The sequence below is a fragment of the Glycine soja genome, chromosome 10 (genome assembly GCF_004193775.1).
Source record: "Glycine soja cultivar W05 chromosome 10, ASM419377v2, whole genome shotgun sequence".
Classification (NCBI taxonomy): Eukaryota; Viridiplantae; Streptophyta; class Magnoliopsida; order Fabales; family Fabaceae; genus Glycine; species Glycine soja.
This window is the reverse complement of record NC_041011.1, coordinates 29,667,154-29,689,452: the sequence shown is the minus strand read 5'-3', so window position 1 is coordinate 29,689,452 and position 22,299 is coordinate 29,667,154. Positions and strand designations below refer to the sequence as shown.

The window sequence follows — 22,299 nt, the reverse complement described above, 5'->3', positions numbered from 1 at the left end:
TCACAATAGAAGACAACAATAACAAGATAGGAAATTCAATTCAATCTATCACAAACAAGATGCTACATGAATAATTGATATGAGTATTCAGTACAATAACCAAGGTACCTCATCCTATGAAATCCCTTCAAAACGCTGAGCATAGGAGAATCTGAAATAAGAAAATTTAAATATATGCATGGACATATACTAATAAGCAAATGAACTCCACAAGTGAAATGCAGATCATATCAGATGTCAATGACTAGCTAATACTAAAAACAGAAGACCGTGAATTTTCAGCACATGAGCATTAATTATAGCAATTGTCATTGGTCATTGTATTAGTAGCATCACTAAAAATTTCAAAAGTGCACACTAAAAGTAACAAAACCAAGTGTCTGAAATACAACAAAAGAGATTAGTCGCTAGCCCATCATTAGCCATTTTTACACGCAGTCTTTAAAAAATATCTTGCCCATTTCTTTCAAATTGTTGTGATGTTCTCCTTGTCCAATGGTGTGTCATCACCAAACCACTACAAGTATAATTATTTCAAAGTTAGTACTGCAAATAACAAATTTCAGTTTCAATGATATCGAACACTCTTAGAAAGTCAAGTTTATGTATACCATGGACCAATCACTCTTGATGTCGCTGGTTATGATGTTCCACATCCAATGCATCACGTAATATCCACATTCATAACATCCGGTTTGAACGTGACTCTACAATGAAAACAATTTGAATCTCGTAAACATTACAGAATTAAATGATTATTAGTAGACAACAATAATGCATGGGACATATCACTAACCTTAACTTCAATCCACTTAGGTGCAACTGCCTTACTTTCAGGAGACAAACTCGTTTTTAATTTGGTCATTACACTGGTTTAAAAAAAGCATATCAACGTGTATAGAAGAAAACATATTCAATGATGACCATTAAAGAAGGCATGGACAAAATAAAAAGATAAGATTTAACCTATTAATTGCAGCTTTAATATGCATATCAGGTTTCCTACGCAACGAACACAACCAAACAACAACATGTTGCCTAGGACACAAAATTAGGAGCTGCCAATGTGCCCTGCATCTGATGCACATTACATACGTATAGAGGCAAATATCGGTTAAAGTATTATTGTTAAACATGACTTACTGATGGAAGTAAGGTCCAACGTACACCTCTCGGTCAGATTCCTTCAGCCATCTTTCAAGATATCCTTCGCATTCGCCATGTGTCTCCTTTGATACCACCAATGACTGTGGCTCAAGGAATGCATAGTTGGAACCTTGCTCCAAGGTTTCAGTCCACTCATGCATATACCTAATGTCATCATTTGAAAGTTTTGGAGTCGATCATCATATACAATGAATGACGAACAAATAAAATAAGGATTTCACTTACATCAACCATAATTGTTGTACAGATATGTTCAAACTTTTGTCTCCTGCTATTATTTCACTAACATCAGAATATGTTAGGAATATCGATGGAGGTGCATCTGCGATTCCAAATTTGGTCCCATCGAATTTGCATTCCACTGGCTTGTCGTAAATATCAAAGCTGTACTTTATCAGCCCACGCATTGGATCATCTGTGTCCACATTAGCTGGCTTATCTCCATGTGCATCCACTTTGTGCAGAATAATTTCTTCATCCTACATGGCAAATGAATGTGGGTCAGTGTTTGATGTGTAATGTATGAATGTCTTAATTCATGTATTTGAAAGCAAAGGTGTTACCTCATCGAATACAAGTTTAACAAGGTCTGTGGGCCAAGCTACAAATGTATGAAGGGCCTGCTTCACATACTTAATTTCTGAGGTGGCATAGGGGATCTTAGCGTCAGGATCGATAACTGTATCCACACTTACCCTTACAACATCATCTGCATAAGCCACAGTGTGTATCACTGAATCCCCATCCATTATTTTCCCCATGGCCACCAATCCTAGTGTACCATCCTTATGCTGCACATAGAGTCCCATCTTTCGTGTCACATCACCATCAGATTCCCGTGAAGGTTGGGCATTGCTTTGAGCATTACTTCCCTTAGTGCTGACACGCGCGCCTAATTGTTGTATGTCCGGCTGAATTATTAGTGAGTTTGGGGATCCTTTATGTGACAACTCTACTTTAATAGCCTCTTTCAATGCCATAGTCATTCTTTCCAAGGTCCTTTTATTTTCCTCTTCTAGCTGAGTCCTCAATTCTTCCTTAATCTGACTCCTCAATTCTTCCCTGATTTGACCACTCATGTCTTCCCTAAGCCTTGCAACAACTTCATCTAATTGTTGTTGAGTGATGGATGAGAATGAGTTGCTGCAAGTCCTTTTGATGCCCTTCCGTAGTACTAAGTAATGGTCACACCTGAGCCTGCTGCACGAACGCGACCCCCATGGTCAGATCGGCCAATGGCAGTGTTCAGTATGTCTTGCTGACCATGAGGTACAAATGAGCCCTGCGTCACCTGCTCTTCTAAGGAGTCCTACGAAATAGAAGCCACAAATACACAAAAAATGTGCGGTGATTGTGATTACAACAAATTACTAAACATATGAACAGTGCCACTTATTGGTCAACTTACAATTTAATCTGCTATTTCCTATGCCGACTCAGATGTCATATTGCCAGAAGCCCTGGTCCGAGCAACCTTCCACTTAACATGTCTTTTAATTGGAGATGGGGGGTTGTCCACACTTGCTGGGTTTTCACTCAATAATGCTTCCTCTTCTACTCTTTTTTTCTTCTCGTCTAATAATTTCTTCTCAAGCAAATTATATCCCCACGAGAAAGTAGGTGAGTGCAGTCGTTGTGTTTTTGAATTGTTTGTGCTCGTTTCCTAAAACCTTGTAATTACACAAATGATAAATTACAATATGACATATCAGCTTTAGTCTCTCCTTTAACCTATGTTTACACTGTTTAAATTTTAATGGAATAACATGATAAATTACAAATATATTTTATTCTTTTTAAAAAAAAAATTATTTACATCAGATATATCTTTCACATTTAATTTTTATACTTTATACTTGGAACTCAAATCCAAAATACTAATAAACTGAAATAGTCTCATATTAATTGATTTATATGTTCTATAATTATTTGATCTCAGTTACATATATACTTATTGGAATTTAGATATACTTATTGGAATTACGATATACTATTTTTTTACAATCCATAAATACGGTGTCTTTTACAATGCATTTCCTAAGTTGTTTTTCCTTCATTCTCTTATCCGTAAAGTAACCAACACGTACCTTACAAAATCTTAATGACATTTTTTTCGACATAGTTTCATTATGCTATACTTTATATATCAGTACTCTGCATTCACTATTTCTGTGAGTTCCAAATATTTTATCTGTTAGTTACATGTATACCATCATCCAATTAGTGAATTCTACTAAAGAAAATATACCAAACTAGAAAATTTAGAAAATAAAATAGAACCCAAAAAACAAAAACAAGAAAATTATAAGTTGAGTGTAATTACTTGAGGTTTGACACAAAACGTAAACTCGTTTGACCATCTAAATACCTTATCTTATGACTATACAATTTAATCTACTTTGGTACAAGACAATAAAATTAACAATCCTTGTGGGCTCTTAATAATCCTTTCGGGCCTGTGATTAGCATCTGAGTCCAGGGTGCTATCAGTATGTTTACATGCTATTTATAGAGACTTGCTAATTGCTATAAGAGGTAACTAACATTTAATGAACTAACTAACAAACCAATTTCAATTAACAGAACTAAGTGTACTGTAAAAATTACAACGTTATATATATATATATATATATATATATATATATATATATATATATATATATATAACCACACACTTGAAAACAGGGAGAGACAAAAAAATGGTTAGATGGGGTTACCCATTGAAACTCCACCCAGAAAAATCAATTACTTCTTTCAGAGTAATTATCCACCTGTCTAAACACTCAGGCTCCACATGGTTGGCATGAGAATCAAAGGCTATATGAAATTTACACAAATGCAACCAAATTTTATTGGTTTTCGACATGCACACAACACAAATGAAGGCGATTTACAAAATCAACATTATCATTTATAAATAGAGACAAATAGTGCCTCTCTTATTCACCACTTAACAGGACTAATGATGATGCAAAGCTAACATCAAATAGTAAAGTTTTCCAAAAATTATACATGTTATGAATTTGTTTCTCAATTATTGCCTGCAATTTTAAAACTAAACTTTAGATCATGATAGATATGATTGTACAATTTGGATATTTGATAGTATGATATTGTACCTATTTTTAAAATTTGTATTTTATTTATTTTAGTAATATGTGGGGTGAGTATTTTACAAGAAAAAAAAATCACCATGATATTAGTGTGGTATCCTACAACTTCACCATATATATAAAACAAAATTTACTCATATATATAAAACAAAATTTACTTATATAATGTTTACATCTCTAAAGAAATTAATCTTCAATTATGATGAGTTGGAAAATATTTTTATTGTAAAAAAATAACTTGCATTTTATTTTAAAAAGGTCCTGATATAATTAGTGATGTGTCAATTTCTGAAGCATGTGGCTCCAAACATATACCTGGCACTTGTTTTAAGTTGTAACATTGTTATTTTTGTTATAAATGTCAGGCACATGGAGATGTAGTGTAAAGTATTGTCGGGCCTATACTAATTCATACCAAGCTAAGTCTTGACCAAGTGTGGAACGTTTTCTATCCTCTATTATCTCCCATTGTTACTCCTGATAAACTTGAATTGCCTCCATTTCGTGAATTAAATGAATTATGTGATTCACTTGGGCATTTTTTAAAAGTAAAACAAAATTGTGAAAAAATGGGACCAGCAATGCATGTGAGGTTAGTGTACAGCTTCCAAATGCCCTATTGGTTCGTGAAGGAAAGGGGCGAAATAAAAAAACTGCAAAAGGAGAAGCTGCTTTTCATTTGTTGAAGGATCTTGAGGTTTGTTGTTCAATGATTGTGTTCTGCTCCAGCCCAGTCTACCTTACCTGAAATGAATAAGATTTTTTGGGCATGAATTTTTATTTATTTATTTATATGGAACTTGATTTGTAAAGTTGATTAGTTATTTTAATTTTTTTTTCATATTACTGCTATGTTTATTTGTATATATTTTGATGACCATTTGGCTTTTACTTGTGATGCTACAGCAGCGGGGAATTTTACATGGTAGTCTCATTTCGAAGGGAAAAAGAGACAATGCTGACCATATCTATGATTCATTGCATCTCAAAAGGGATTCTAGTATTTGTTCTTCTCTAAAATCTAGAACATTCCTCGCAGCCAGCATCACATAAAAGGCACACATTGGATGAAACTAACTTAACTGCAAGTAAGTTGCCTCCCAAAGACTCTTGCAGTGACATCTCTGGTTTTCATACAGTAGAATAGTCTTCCCAGTGACAGTGTCCACTTCTGGGAAATTTAGTCAAGTGACAGTGTCCACTTCTGCTGCTTTAGTATGTCCTATATGACATACTTCTAATTGATACTTGATAATTCCATGGTTGTTTTTTCCTCTCACTGTGTATGATTGCGCATATGTATTTATTGGTGGACCCATTTTGTTTGTGGCAGCCTAATTTCCTGATCTTACAAAAGGAGGCCCACATGAGTCATTGCTGAAGATGGCCTATATATATTTGGTTTAGATTTTGCATTTTGAAGGAGTGGACCTTTTCCTCCTCCTGGCTGGGTAGATTCATGCTTTTGTCAATACTCTCTCTATTCATAATTAACTCACTCAGACCTAGCTATAACTGTTAGACCATCATTTCTTGGGTCATAATTGTTAGACATTGTACTTGGGATTGTAACTAGGAATGTAAATCCTATATTCTAACCTAAAACACAAAATTATACTATATAAATAACATAATATATACACATAAATAACTAACATAGATAAAGAAAATGACTTCTAAATACTCAAATCTGAAACATTGCATAAGGAAAATGAACCCAGTTAGACTAACAAATATTGGTTTATAATCTTCTAACGCATAATATTTGTGGTGGACAGCTACACATACTACTTAATGTGCAATCAATTTTTACCTCCTTGCTCCTGTTTCGTCTATTTTTTAAAAATTGTTTACTGTATTTTATATAACATATTGTGGCAGCTCTAATATGCACCTGGGAATGGGATCATATTTCAGAATTCAGATGCATTAAACTCTTTAAGTTGCTACTATGAAACAATAATTTATGTATTCTTTCTTTGTTAACACACACATGTTGCTAAAGTCATGAATGAATACAATAATATTTTTATTTTTTGCATCATCGGGTGAGGCAGTTGACAGATAAGGACCAAATGGTACTGTGGTTGGAAAAGCAATGTCCATCTGATGTTGGTGTCATAGTAGCCTTCTTTGTTAACCATGTGAAAGTCGCTCCGGACGAAGCCTTATTCCTTGGAGCAAATGAACCTCATGCATATATCTGTGGTGAGTGCATTGAATGCATGGCAACTTCTGACAATGTTGTCAGAGCTGGCCTCACTCCCAAACACAGAGATGTCCAGAGTCTTTGTTCCATGCTGACATACAAACAGGTAAATGATAAAGGACAAAATTTAAATGAAGTTCCTTAGATGTTTCAGGTGTTGTTTTCAAATCGAATTGGAATTTCATCTTGGTTAATTATTTGCTCAGTAAATGTTTGTTTTAAATACTAGGCATAAGTTACTAAGGTGAAATTCCAAATCTTATTGGAAAACAGCACAAAAAAATTCAACGAACTGCATCTAAATTTCATGAGATGATATGCAATTTTCTAGGACTATACTGTTTGCTATGGTTACACTTCCATACACACATAAGATTCTGATATATAAGATGTGTCAAATTTTCTACGGTGACTTGTTAAACCATGAATTTCATCCTTGTACACCCCTGGTCACTTGGCTGAGGCATATGCAGTTTAAATTTTTCATTAGATAACTAAAACATCTATGGAACTGTTTTTTTTTTAATTGTAAAATGCATAGCTCCATGGAGATTTCTTTCTCACAGATAAGAAGGTATAAAATAGAGTAGGTTCTCTTCTATATTTCTTGTTAGTTTTGTAATAGAGAAAACTACTTGAGTATAATGGTTAAAGTTTCAAATAGAGGTGGAAAATTACAAATGTTTTCTCCAATTTATGATATGCCATCTATGATCTGCTGTGATTTTACAATGATTTTTCTTCAGGATGGAAACATTCTTGGATGGAGCTATAAATAAGCAGGACTCATACTTGATGCCATTAGTCTTTGAATTTTTGTTTTTATTTTATTCTCATAAATTTTAATATTTTTAAACAAAGAGACACAAACACACAAAAAAAGGACCAAAATTAAACAAAGAATAAAAACATTTGTAATATGAAGTCTAAAATCAATTCTTCAAAGAATAAAAAACAATTATATAAAAATACTATATTATAAACTAACCTCCCAGTTAGGTGTCAATCGGGTTGCTTCAAATTGTTTCCAAGCTTCGGGATCTAGTCCATATTTTGTAACAACATCCTGCGCTTGTTGCCCTTCAGTCTTACCAAAGACAAATTTGCTAGTCAATGTGGACTTAAATTGTCGCCATCTCGTCGCAACCGTAGACATAACCTTCGTCTTCACCTTTGCGGCTTCTGGGATATCAAACTTTGCCTGCATACATACATTAGTTAGTTTGCATTCTGTCAATGTAAAGATGGACTTTCAAAATATAACATGAAAATAAATCAAACACAAAGATCAACACTTACTAATATGTCATTCCACAATATCTCCTTAAGAGTTTCAGGTACATCTTTCCAATTGTTGTGGATAATGGGGATCTTTTCTCGCGCAACTACCCCTAGATAGCTTTGGAACTTTTCACGCATAGGTCCCGATGCTCTCCCGGTAGCGGGATCGACATAAACTGCCGGTCTGGGCTGATCCATGGTTCTTAATGTCAATGTTCTAAGCCGTGTCGTTGTTCTACTCTGCTTCAAAGTGGCCTCTGATTGACCATCAGACTGTGGAGGAGACCTCGGAGGTGTGGCCATGATCCTGTGAAAAAATAACAACATTAATATTAATGTGCAAGGCAAACAAAAACAGGCGTAATAGTAAAAATAGTATTAGATTGAGACATAAAAAACTGTTACTTTCAAACAATCCCTGTAGGAATGTTCTCCCATAAACCTTCATCATGGTCTACACGATTTGCATATCCATCATCGACTTCATCAGGTTCATTCATTGGAGGCAGGTTTTTTGAAAAACCACCCATTTCACCAATGTCAAGGCTTGAATCATCATTATGGTAATTGATTCCACTTGGTCTTCCTTGGAGAACCACAGACAAACTTGAATTACATGGATCGTCGACGTAGAAAACTTGTTTGGCTTGTTCTGCCATAATGAAAGGTTCCTCCATATATGCCACCTTACTAAGGTCAACCAACGTAAATCCCAATGGATCTTGATGCACACCCGTTGTCCCGTTGTCCCGTTGACCCACTGACACTTAAAAATAGGCACTCTAAATGCAGTGTAATCAACCTCCCAAATTTCTTGAATGACGCCATAGTAACACATAGATGCTCGAATGGGGTTGTTGTCTGATGTACTGTAGAAGTGATCCGAATCGGCATCAACACTGACCCCACTGTTTTGTACGGAACTTTTATCATCTTGTGACTTTGTGTAGAAGGAGTAATTGTTAATGTCATATCCCTTCCAAGTAGGGACATTTAGATTTGGGCCAATGGCTAACAATGTTAGTCTTCTGGAAACACTATTATCAATAAATATTGTTTGTCTAAACCAATTTATGAAAGTTTTATTGTGCTCTTGCAACACCCTCATCATGTTCATTTTGGGGTGAGTTTCTTTAACATGTTTTTTGTGAGCCTCTATGTACGGTAACACCTCTGCTGTGTTGTTTAAAATATACAAATGAGCTTGTGACACGTCATGTCTAGTCATTGTCACAACATTGTATCCACGAGTGCCCTTCCCTACTTTTGGCTGGTCATGACGAGATGAAGGAAGGCCCACTGGTTTCAATGACTCAACGTACTATGAGGCAAACTCAATACATTCTTCGGCAACGTATCTTTCAACTATTGACGCCTCTGGTCGATATTGATTCTTGGTATAACCTTTCAAGACCTTCATGTACCGCTCAACTGGATACATCCATCTGAAATACACAGGACCACAACACCGTATTTCCCTTACCAAATGAACAACTAAGTGTACCATTATGTCAAAAAATGAAGGAGGGAAATACATCTCCATTTGACAAAGGACCACAACAACTTCATTTTCCAAATCATCTAACTGTTTAGGGTCAATGACCTTCGCACATATAGCATTAAATATGAAACAGAGGCGAGTAATTGCAACACGGACCTTTTTCAGGCAACGTCCCCTGAATTGCCACAGGCAAAAGTTGTTGCATTAACACATGACAATCATGCGATTTCAAGCCAACCAACTTAAGCTTAGTCACAGACACAAGGCTCTTGATGTTTGAAGAGTATCCTTGTGGGACTTTGATACTATGCAGACATTGACAAAAACTTCTCTTCTCCGCAGTTGACATTGTGTAACATGCTGGGGGAGATATGTCCGTGGACCTTTTGAGACAGGATGCAACACCTGACGTATACCCATGTCAACCAAGTCCTTCCAACACTTCAAACCATCCTTTGTCTTGCCTTTAATGTTTAGGAGGGTCCTAATTAAAGAATCACAAACATTTTTCTCCACATGCATCATGTCTATACAATGTCTGACATCATGATCAGACCAGTATGGAAGATCAAAGAAAATAGACTTTTTTTCCACATGTATGCATTAGATGATGCTTTTTTCTGGTATTTGCCAAACATATTTACGACATCCTTCACCTGATCATAAACTTGATTCCCACTTAATGGATCTGGCGCTGTTTCATGTTCCTGACTTCCATCAAATGTCTTTTTCAGTCGTCGATACGGATGGTAAGGTTTGAGAAATCTGCGGTGCCTGGTATATACAGTCTTCTTTCCATGTTTAAGTTGGCGGAAACAAGTATTCTGCTCACATATAGGACATGCGTGATGTCCTTTGACACTATATCCATTTAAGTTCCCGTAGGCTGGAAAGTCATTTATGGTACAAAAAACCATGGCACACAACAAAAAAGACTGCTGCAGATTTGCGTCCCATACATGAACCCCTTCTTCCCACAATTTCCGCAAATCGTCAATTAATGGTCTTAGATATACGTCAATATCATTACCTGGCTGTCGTGGACCAGGTATCATCATACTCAGCATTACATACTTTCGCTTCATGCACAACCACGGAGGGAGATTATAAATGAACAGCAAAACGCGCCACAAGCTATGGTTAGTGCTTAAGTTACCATATGGGTTCATTCCGTCCATTGCAAGACCAAGCCTTAAATTTCTAGGCTCGGCCCCAAAGTCAGGATACAAACAATCAATTGCCTTCCATTGCGGACTATCTACAGGATGTCGTAGCAATCCATCTGATTTTCTGCTATTTGCATGCCATATCAGGTTTTTAGCGTCTTCGCCATTAGCAAACAGCCGCTTCAACCTTGGTATTATAGGGAGATACCAACACACCTTTGCTGGACGTGGGTTGCCGGCAATTGGATGTACACTAGAATCCCCGTTCTTCAATTTGTACCTTGATACCCCACACACCGGGCAGCAATCAAGTTCAGCAAATTCATCTCTGTACAAAATGCAGTCGTTACAGCAGGCATGGATTTTTTTCATACTGCATCCCAACTAGACATAAAATCTTCTTTGCTTCATAGTGATTCTTTGGCAAAACGTTATCTGCAGGAAGAATGTTTTTCAGCAACATAAGCAGCTCACTGAAACTCTTGTCACTCCACCCAAATCGTGCCTTCAGGTTAACTAGAGCTAACACAACAGACAACTTGGTGAAAGATGTGCAGCCAGCATACAAAGGCTTCTTCGAATCAATTTCTAAGTTGCCATACAAGGCTGTATGTGCCTATTGAAACCCCTCTTGCCCAAGATCGTGAATCATTTCTTCTATAGGATTTCCAATTTCTGCATTAAACTCCTCAGGCTATGACATGTCAGTTGTATCGGGGGATTCGCCATGCCATATCCATTTTGTGTAGCTACGTATTATTCCGTCACAAATAAGATGAGTCCTTATGTCATCAACTGTTTGACGCCTCCCATTTCCACACTTGACACATGGACAAAAATATTTTCCCCACATAGGTTGCGCTTTACTTTGAGCAAACTGCAAAAACTCTTCAACACCATGCTCGTACTGCTCACTGATATGTGATGCATTCATCCAACTTTGATCCATGATAGACGTTGTAGTTAATCACACAGCAGCACTGCAGCTTTCGTAGAAAACACTGCAGTTGAAAACAAAGAAGCAGTTGCAGTTAGTTGGACCACAATGCTGACCACTTCAATGGTGCATTGTTGTTTCTACGGATTTGACATTTTTGACTTTGCAGTGTTGTATACTACAGCTTTGGACCTGAACTGATTTTGGTATGTTTAATTGTAGTTCATGTCGTACCAATCCCCCTATTTGGATATAACAATTATTCCATCTATGATTTAACACTATTTTCTATCTAAAAAAGGGATGATGCAAAAACTGCGCAAATTATGGCCATCAAATTGATGAATTCAGGCCCCTACCATATATAACATGTTATTTATGTCACTAGTTAGATGAGTTCAAAGTCGAGAGGCTAGTGACATGAGTTCATGTCATTGGGTAGTACAGCTTAGACATGGCCATCGAATTCTATCAACAAATGACAAAGGTAAAACAACAATAACTTATACGCCTAATGCAATTACTACATGTAGCATAGTCCTTTACAATGTCCAATGCTTTTGTCCCAATCTTATAAGCATATAGGCAACAGGCAACAGTCTTGGTTTCTATATTGATTCAACAACATAAAAATGATAACGGAAATAAATGTCTAATGCATCTCAACAAAAGTAAAAAACCTATGGAATCAGGTTATACAATTCATTAATGAATCACCTTAATCCTGACACGTTACTGACAAGCAAGCCCACTATGATGAAAAAGCCTTCAGCTTCAAAAATCACGAATCAAATCAGTATGTTCAGAATGTTCCTGCCATAAATTACAGACCAATTTTCATGATTAAATGGCTATGTAGAAGCTGACAATAGTAAATGAAGCTAGTGCCTCATATGACAGTCTAGAAAACCATATCATCATCAATACCACAAAGCAATCCTAATTTATAACTTCCATGCACTGAGAATGTCAGATCAATAACTTCAACCAAACTTAAGTTAGATTGAAAATCATTTTTATGGCATACTTGTACAAGACCATCAAAGTCTAAAGACAGTCATTAATTTGCAGATTATTGTTCAAGATATTATAAATGCTGGATTATTGTTAAATGCAGAGCAATTTGTTCAAGATATTATAAATGCTGGATTATTGTTCAAGATATTGTACAAGACCATAAAAGTTAGACAGTTTTAACTAGCATTAAAATGCTGGATTATTGTTCAAGATATTATATTTGGGCATGAGGCAAATAAAGTGTTTTGTTACTAAAAATGTTAAAGAACTAGCTCCGAAGCTGGGTGATGTATGTAAGATACTTTGGGAGTTGGGAGTAAATAAAACTTAAGTTCCAAGAGAGCACTAGCAATGAAGGCAAAAGATGCAGAAGAAATAAGCTGTACAAACTCCCCTTGAGAACTAGTCTGCACTGAATTCTGTATTATCAGGAGACACCATTAAAAAATAGTGTTGCACCAACTACATTCAACAAGTGATGTATGTCTCATGAAAGTGTATACGCCGAATCTTGAGGCACCAAAACAAACAATACAGAATTAGTTTAGTGTGCACAGATGGATGTATCAACACAAGGAGTCATAGTGGTAAAAATAAACTACTATTGAGATTGGGAGTTTATTTGCAGATGCATGCTTTTTGCAGATGACATAGTCCTCCTTGGAGAGTCAAGGGAGGAGTTGAATGAGAGGTTGGAAACTTGGAGACGAGCTCTAGAAACACATGGCTTTCGCCTAAGCAGAAGCAAATCGGAGTATATGGAATGTAAGTTCAACAAAAGTAGGAGGGTATCTAACTCAGAGGTGAAAATAGGAGACCATATTATCCGTCAAGTCACACGGTTTAAATATCTTGGGTCTGTAATACAGGATGATGGAGAAATTGAAGGGGATGTGAATCATCGCATTCAAGCAGGATGGATGAAATGGAGAAAAGCATCGGGGGTGTTATGTGATGCAAAGGTACCGATCAAGCTAAAGGGAAAGTTTTATCGGACTGCGGTAAGACCGGCGATTTTGTACGGAACAGAATGTTGGGCGGTCAAGAGCCAACATGAGACTAAAGTAGGTGTAGCGGAGATGAGGATGTTGCGGTGGATGTGTGGTAAGACTCGACAGGATAAAATTAGAAACGGAGCTATTAGAGAGAGGGTTGGAGTAGCGCCTATTGTAGAGAAGATGGTGGAAAATAGACGTAGGTGGTTTGGGCATGTAGAGAGAAGACCGGTAGACTCTGTAGTGAGGAGAGTAGACCAGATGGAGAGAAGGCAAACAATTCGAGGCAGAGGAAGACCCAAAAAGACTATAAGAGAGGTTATCAAGAAGGATCTCGAACTTAATGATTTGGATAGAAGTATGGTACTTGATAGAACATTATGGCGGAAGTTGATCCATGTAGCCGACCCCACCTAGTGGGATAAGGCGTTGTTGTTTTTGTTGTTGTTATTGAGATTGGGAGTTTTTTTATGAATGGGTTAATAACTAGTTGAGATGTTCGACACAAGAGAATCCATTATAATATGAGCTTATTCTGTGATGCTGGTATAATTGATGACTTAATAAAAGAAGTAAGGCTGAATTATTTTTTCAGAATGTTGTATGAAGTAAATTGTAAATCATAGTGGTAGGAAGTAGGCAGTGATGAATTTAAGTATTCATACTAATGCAAATGCAGAGCAATTTGTTTGTAAATGTTAACTTAATGTGTTATTAAGTATTTTATAGCCTGACCAACGCTCAAATTTTGTGCCTTTGCAGGCTGTTTGCACCGAAGCTGGAATGTTTGCATTGAGGGAGCGGAGGGTACACGTGACTCAGGAGGATTTTGAGATGGCTGTGGCCAAGGTGATGAAAAAAGAGATTGAAAAAAACATGTCATTGCGGAAGTTATGGAAGTGATTTTTATTTCATGTTTATGGTGCACATTATTATCCTGCGAAGATGGGCAGCGAACACACCTTAGGGTTATTTCAATTTACAGTGGCATTGGATTTCATTTTGCTTAAGTTTACCAAGTTATGTACCGAATCATATGATTCTTTTTCTTTGAGTTTTTCCTTGTCCGTGTCTTCGGACGGCACACTACATTTATAGAGTAGTTTTAAAAGATTTATATTCAAGACCACTAAGTATGCAGTCTCCACTCTAAAACTACTGAAAATCATTGGCGCACACACATGTCAAAAACAATACTTTTTCAAACATCGGACAATTGGTAGTAAGAGCTTACCTACCTGTAGACTGTCTTTGGACTTTGATGGTCTTTTTTTTTGGTGAATGGACTTTGATGGTCTGTTGACTGTTGTTATAACGAGATAATATAGGTATGCCATAAAAATGAATTTGCATACAAACAAAAGTAACAACACTCATTAATTTGCAGACTAAACAGGCAAACTTGTACAAGACCACATTTAAATGGGTTGAATTTCACCATGTTAAAATTTGTGCAGACTGCAGATTAAATAGGCCAGCCTATGAAGTGCAACCTAGCTATTTACCTAGTTCTAAGTAACATTAATTGTAAATTTCATAACAGCAGAACTGCAGGAGAATAGTATCAATAGTGAGGATGATGTCGGTAGTAGAAAAAGAGTTAAACAAAAGACCAAATATCATTTCAATGCGTGTACCATTAGAAAGGAGAGAGAAACAAATGTTTAAAGCATGTCGTATTATTACTAAGCCAAAAACTACATTCAAGTTCCAGAATACACACACCTAAACAGTGCCAGTTTTTAAAAACAAGCCTGTTATGCACCAGGATAGTTATTTCTACTATTTTACAAGGCAATGGAAAAAACTGGTCAAGAAACAACCAAATTTCAGAGTAGTTAGTATCCACTACGCACATGCAACTGAGTCCAGTTATCTGTTTGGAGTCTGTTTCAACTGACACAGGCTAGCTATTATTTTCAGTTGGTTATTGTGTTGATAGATTCTGTACCGTTAGAAAGATGACTCTTACTATATATGCTGTTTAAGATCTCAGATCATCCATTCAATTCAATACAAGTTTTAGCTTCTATTTTCATATCAAATATCTCTCCCTTAATTTTTGCCACTTTCTCTCATGATCTCTATATTCTTAAATCTATCCATGAGTTAAAAAAAGGGTCTTGCTAACTAGTGTCTCGAGGGTATTGGTTAAGGAACATTAAATACACCCTATTAAATGCTTCTAGTTAGTTAAAAAATGAGTGTTAAATGATTCTTGCATTGTTGCCTTTATTAAAAGAGTATCTCAGTACAAAGAGAAAATAAAATGTTTAAAAGGAAGTACAAAAAAACAACATATGCAAATAAGTAAAATAAAATAAAATGTCAATTCACCTACTTTTATGCCAACAGTAATATTCAGGCAATAAAGGAAAACAAGTATTTATATGCAACTGCAACTACACATATTCAAGGAGTGGCCTACCAGACAATTTCCACAGGATCTATTATCAGAAAAAGAGAATACACAGAATGCTAATAATATGCAAACACAGGTCATTGGCTGATACCACATAAAACTCACCAATTTACAACAGTAATAGTCAAGCAAGTTGGAAGACTGCCAACCAACAGCAATAAATTTAATAGAATGCCAATAGTCTTATTTGCATCTGATATGAGCACTACTGGATCAAGAACAGGGTGAGGGTGACCACCAACCAACCATTCGACATTAACAGCTTGCCTAATTCCTGTATTTGGATCAGTGTTAACATTATAATGTATGAACAGATAATTATTAACCAAACAATCAATTTTCTATCCTGAGCTGGAAGCCAGGAACTTTAGGTAAATATTGTGTTGTAAGAAAGCAAATAGTCTATTTCAAATCATTAAACTCGGGTATACATTCAACTCATCAAATGTGAAGAGCAGTACCTTTTGTGGCTAATTTCTCAGTATCACCGATGTCAGATGAAAAGAGTAATACAAACGTTTCCAAGAACTTCAGGGCCAGCAACTTTATTCCAACAGAAGCAGGCTACAATACCAAGCAAATTAATTCTCTAATCAGAAAATAAATAAATAAAGCCCATTGCTGCTGCCACCACAAGTTCAAAAAGAATGACATAAGATTCCTTTTGTCTGAGCAGATGAAACTCCATCACAAGTAGGTTTGAGCAGATGAAACTTTTGTCTGAACTTTGGAGCATGATTAAAATTAGAGCCTTGTGAAAAAGAAATTCAGTCTTTTATTTTTTAGCATGATTGGTACAAACAATCTTAAAAGGAGTCAACAATACGCATCAATTCATAGCTTTTAATTTTTTTTTACCTATTCCATATAACATTTCAATCTGGTCTATCAAGTTCAAAGAGAGGAGAGTGATTGCATACATACCTTGGAATTAAAGAGACTGAGGTGATCTTCCAATGGTGAAGAGACTAAGGTGATCTTCCAATGGTGATTTCCTGTGCTCTGTATCAGTAGGGTATACTTGCAATGAGTTAAACACTTAAGTCTCTATAAATGAGAAGCGTGGATTAGGGAAAAGAGGAAAACATATATTTATTATGTTAAACTTAACTTATTTTAAGAGCTTATTTATGAATAACATTTGATTGTTAAAAAACCTGTGGTTTGTGGAATTGCAGGAGTGGTAATGAAGTGGCAAACAAAGAGAGTGAGGGACAAAGTTGTTTATATAAGCAACTGTCATATCATACAATTTGCAAGTGAAATAAAATTCTACAAAGCCAATTGGTTTTTATGGTTTTTTTGTAATTATGAAATCTTTATTTTTGTATATTCAGACTTAAGTTCACACCTACTTTTGTTTTCATCGGAGTCTCTGTTTGGTTCCACTTTGCATCATTTTTTAAAAAGAAAAATTCAAACATATTTTTTTACTTAGTAAGGGAGAAATTACCATTTGTGGAGGTATATACATGAGTTTTTTTAACTACTTAATTAATTTGATTGGTGACTTTAATTTTTTTGTTTACAGAGAGCTAAGGTAAGTATTTTTTATTGTGAAGAAGAAGACTGGAGTCTCTTGTTGAGGATGGAAGAAGAATACATTGAGGAGCTCTGCATGCAGATATTGAAGTTTAAACCAGATTTGGTGATTACAGAGAAAGGACTTAGTGAATTCGCATGGCATTTTCTCAGCAACCATGGACTTACTGCAATCAGAAGGCTGAGAAAAACAGATAATAATAGAATTGCCAAAGCATGTGGTGCTGTTATTGTGAACAAAGCGGATGAATTACAGGAGTCTGATGTTGGTACTGGTGCTGGGTTATTTGAAGTTAAGAAGATTGGAGATGAGTTTTTTGCATTTATTGAGGGGTGCTACCAAGGACCCCAAGGCTTGCAGAGTACTATTGAGGGGTGCTAGCAAGGATCTCCTAAATTAAGTTGAAAGAAACCTCCAGGTAAAGTGTTGATTTCTACCCAGAGGTTGTGGATTTGATCATTGCTTTCAGAAGTTTTTCCCGTGACAGGATGCCATGTCTGTAGCAAGGAAGATAATAAAAAATTCAAAACTTGTTCCTGGAGGAGGTCCTACTGAGTTGACTAATGACTGTCAAATATGTAGAGATTTTTCTTAAGAAAGGGAGGAAAGACTAGGCTGAATAAGACACGGGAAGTTAGAAAGTAAGTACGTGCGGTGGTTGGTTTATTCATTCATTCAATTTTAATTCAGCAATGCTTTTGTCAGTGGTTTACGTATTGTAACACAATTAGCGATCCACACCCTACAATGAAGCTTCAATGAAATATTTTAAAGTTATAACAAATTCAAGTACAGTCAAATATTTGTAAGAAAATGCTAATCAGAATATCTGACATCTATGCTAACTTTGACCTAAAGTTCCTAATTCTGTTTTTTTAGATTGACCACATAGCCTAATTCTGTTAACAATAAAACTAACTCCTAAAGATTAAGACTTTAAATTCACCAACTAAACAAAACAAATAAAAAGAGATATATAACAGTTATATCATGTAATTCTTTTATATAAAATAAGTCAGATTTTAAAAAAGTTTAGATCAAATAAATATATGATTTTTTGTCTCAAGTTTTCAAAAGACATCTATATTTTACATGTCTTTTATTTTTTAAATTGAGCATGAAGTATAATTATTTTTGTTATAACTTGTGGGCAATGTTTGGTACAAATATGTTGATAATATAAATATTAGTATTTTCTTGAAGTTTAAATATTTTTATTACCAAACCTAGATTTACAAAAGTACATAGAAAAACTAAAAAGAAAAGGAAATTCTGCTAGATAAAAATTTCGAACTACAATTTTACAAAACCTAAAAAAATTAACTACAAATGCTATGTTTTCTAGTAAGGACCACCAAGTACAAACTAGGGAGCAGGGCCAACAATTTAAATGACTTGTTTAGATGTTATTCCTTCTGGTTCGAGTAATAATAACCATCACAATTCTCTCCATGTTTTGTTTCATATTGAATTTCTTTTTTGCAGAAAACAAAGAGGGGAACGAGCAACAATTTGAAGGTTGTACATTCAGGAACTAAAGAATTCAAAATAGCTAGTAATAAGAGGGATTTGTTTTTCGGATTTTCTGAGCACCAAGAGCAGCTATGCAAGAAGCTTGCACTTGAGGAGGGAAGGATATTTGCAGCTAATGAACAACTTTCTTAACTATTTATCCTTCAGACTTTACTGTTTCTTTTTGCTAATATGTAAATCACAATAGTATCAGGCTATGGCGTAAAAACATGGTCTAAAGACCATCTCCATAAGCCATAGCCTTATACTATTTATATTTATATATTAGCAAAAAGAAACAGTCAAATCTGAAGGACAAATAGTTAAGAAAGTTGTTCATTAGCTGCAAATATCCTTCCCTCAAAGTGCAAGCTTCTTGCGTAGCCGCTATTGGTGCTCAGAAAATTCCAAAAACAAATCCCTCTTATTACTAGCTATTTTGAATTCTTTAGTTCCTAAATGTACAACCTTCAAGTTGTTGCTCGTTCCCCTTTTTGTTTAATGCAAAAAAGAAAATCAATATGAAACAAAACATGGAGAGATTTGTCATCGTTATTATTACTCGAACCAGAAGGAATAACATCTAAACAAGTCATTTTGATCTTAGAATGTGAAAACTCTGGATATTTATGGAGAACATGGGGTATGGAGGCACGTAAGCATGTCAATACCACACGTCATTTTCTCCAACTCAAGGGCTTGATTAATTGCTCTAGGAAAAAAACATACATCTAGTATATTGTTTGGTTTGCAGCTGTTTGGGGCATTTTGCAATTCAAATAGCTTTACTATAATGTCATTAGATTTCCCCTTGTACTTGGTCTTTGCATTTGTTTGGTGAAATTTGGATCAGCAGGGACTTTGTTTTTTCTCAGACTAAAAAAGAAAATTTGTCTATTTTGTGGTGCGCTCTGAGATCTTTGTTCTGACTTTATATGTGGATCATAATTCATAAATGAGAGTCATATGGGTGTTAAAAAAATGTGACCTATGACTAAAGGCTTTGCCTTAAATCCTTATAACCAAATTTAAAGCCCTTCAAGCTAAATCCATACAACTGATTTATACATGTGCAACCTCTTTGAGGGGCCCATTGTTACAACCAAACACAATGATGATGAACAGTATGTTTGGGAGTCTGATGCTGGAGGTTCTTTCACTGTCACCAGGGATAACACTGGTGAGGTTCTTGGAAGGGGTACTAAGATCACTCTCTACCTCAAGGAAGATCAGCTTGAGTACCTTGAGGAGCGTCGCTTGAAGGATTTGATCAAGAAGCATTCTGAGTTCATTAGCTACCCAATTTTTCTTTGGATTGAGAAAACTACCGAGAAGGAGATCTCTGATGATGAGGATGAGGAAGACAAGAAGGATGAGGAGGGTAAGGTGGAGGATGTTGACGAAGAGAAGGAGAAGGAAGAAAAAAAGAAAAAGAAGATTAAGGAAGTGTCACATGAATGCTCCTTGGTGAACAAGCACAAGCCCATTTGGATGAGAAAGCATGAGGAGATCACAAAGGAGGAGTATTCTGCTTTCTACAAGAGTCTCACCAATGACTGGGAAGAGCATTTGGCTGTCAAGCCCTTCTCAGGTGAGGGACAGTTGGAGTTTAAGGCTATCGTCTTTGTTCCTAAGAGGGCACCTTTTGACCTCTTTGACACAAGGAAGAAGCCTAACAATATTAAGCTTTATGTCCGTCGTGTCTTTATGATGGACAATTGTGAGGAGTTGATTCCTGAGTATTTGGGCTTTGTCAAGTGCTTTGTCAAGGGTACCTAGCAGTTAGCCAGATCTTTGGCTTCGTAATTCAACTTGGTTAGCATGTATTAGGTCACCACAGTTCTGCACCTTGTAAAAAACCCATGGCAAAACATGCTTCTCTATATGTTGCATATTGGATATTTGCAACAGTTCTGATATCCTCAAATGAAGTAGGTCCTTTGCAGCTACCAAGCATCATTCTTAAATAAAACAATTATCCTGTGGTTGGTGGCACCCATATGAGTCTTCCAATGGTATATCCTTTTTTCTGAGTTGCCATGATCTGTTTCTTTTATTGTATACAAACTTTGACACGAATTGTGAATAAGTAAGACTCCTGCCTTCAGCAAAACATTTATTGGTGTTCATCCAAGCTAGAAACTTTGAATATGAAATAGTTGGCTTGGATAGAACATCATCTATATCATCATGATCTTCATAAAGAACATTGTGTTGATCTGGAAGATGAAAATACAATCTCTCAATAGTAGGCTTTCTCCCGTGGATTGGAAAAGCAAATATTCTCCAAGCAGCTTCACAGGGAGAAATGTATCTGCCATATAGATTGATCAGTAAAAGTAATAGTGAGCAAATAAATTATGCAGGTTAAGATAAAATTACTTGCAATCTAGATATTCTTTAACTTCTTCATTTTGAATGTTAACATTTTGAGCTGTGTCATTGCTATTACAAACCATAACAGTAGTCACTCTGTCATAGCCTTTGTTTATGTATTTAAATAAATATTTGATTGAAGTACTTTGGTTACACCATTCAATATTTATATGTGCCTGATATTTTTTTCAGTAATTTTGGATTTTAAGGTACTATGTATCTATTATCAATGATAACATCATTCTTTGAAATTGAATGACCATTGTTTCTTCTATGATAGACTGGGTAACCATTTGAATCCAAAAGAGTCTGAGGCTAAAATTGTTTAGGATAAAAACGACTGCATTTGCCTTCTTTCATACATGGAGAGTTAGGTTGTAAAATTCCACATGGGCCATGTATCTATGGTTTTGCACCAATCTGTACAGTTCTGGGTTATCTTCATGGCAAAGTATTTCTGCTGATATTATCTGGTTAATGTCAGTTGAAGATGGATATTTATTGTCTAGGTGTAGAAATAACAATAAATGGACGTGAGGAAGTCCTCGCTTTTGGAATTCTATAGTATGCATATCTGCGATTGGTAAATGATAGTGTTAATATGGAAAGTATAATTTTGTGTTTCATATCTGTAAGAGTATCAGCCAAATAGTAAGATTTTAGAAATTAATATTTGTATTATAGAATAAAGAAAAGTGGGAAAATCATAAACTTATATTTGAGTTTAAGAATAAAAATTATAGTCAACTTACATGCAACTACTTTTCCGAGTAACTGACCCTTTGTTAAATCTGAGAGCATTTGTTCATATTTCAATCTGAAAATTCATGATACAATGTCTGGTCTGTCTGTTGGTTTGAGATTCAAAGGTGAAAGTAATCTACGAATTTCAGGCCAATTTGGATTACTAGTTAGAGTAATAAAAAGATTTGGGAAACCAACATGACTGCATATTGCCATACCATCAAAGTAAAGTTGATCCATATAACATGGGCTCCCAACAAACATTGAAGGTAAGATGACTATTTTCCCTTTGGTTAAGCCTTTAGCTATTCCAGTA

General features: G+C 35.6%; 2 protein-coding genes across 2 annotated transcripts; one reads left to right on the top strand and one right to left on the bottom strand.

Annotated features, from left to right (window-relative positions):
- Window positions 1–6,170: 6,170 nt before the first annotated feature.
- LOC114370633 lies at window positions 6,171–16,858 on the bottom strand. The gene is made up of 7 exons (XM_028328024.1): window positions 16,733–16,858; window positions 16,270–16,372; window positions 15,914–16,082; window positions 12,092–12,187; window positions 7,789–8,077; window positions 7,478–7,690; window positions 6,171–6,580 (listed from the first exon to the last, which is right to left on the bottom strand). Exons 5-7 carry the CDS (start codon window positions 8,071–8,073, stop codon window positions 6,449–6,451), a joined length of 630 nt encoding a protein of 209 aa, XP_028183825.1. The 5' UTR covers window positions 8,074–8,077; window positions 12,092–12,187; window positions 15,914–16,082; window positions 16,270–16,372; window positions 16,733–16,858; the 3' UTR covers window positions 6,171–6,448.
- Window positions 16,859–19,931: 3,073 nt separating this feature from the next.
- LOC114371606 (heat shock protein 90-2-like) lies at window positions 19,932–20,642 on the top strand. Its single transcript, XM_028328991.1, has one exon. The coding sequence runs from the start codon at window positions 19,932–19,934 to the stop codon at window positions 20,640–20,642; it is 711 nt and encodes a 236-aa protein (XP_028184792.1).
- Window positions 20,643–22,299: the final 1,657 nt, after the last annotated feature.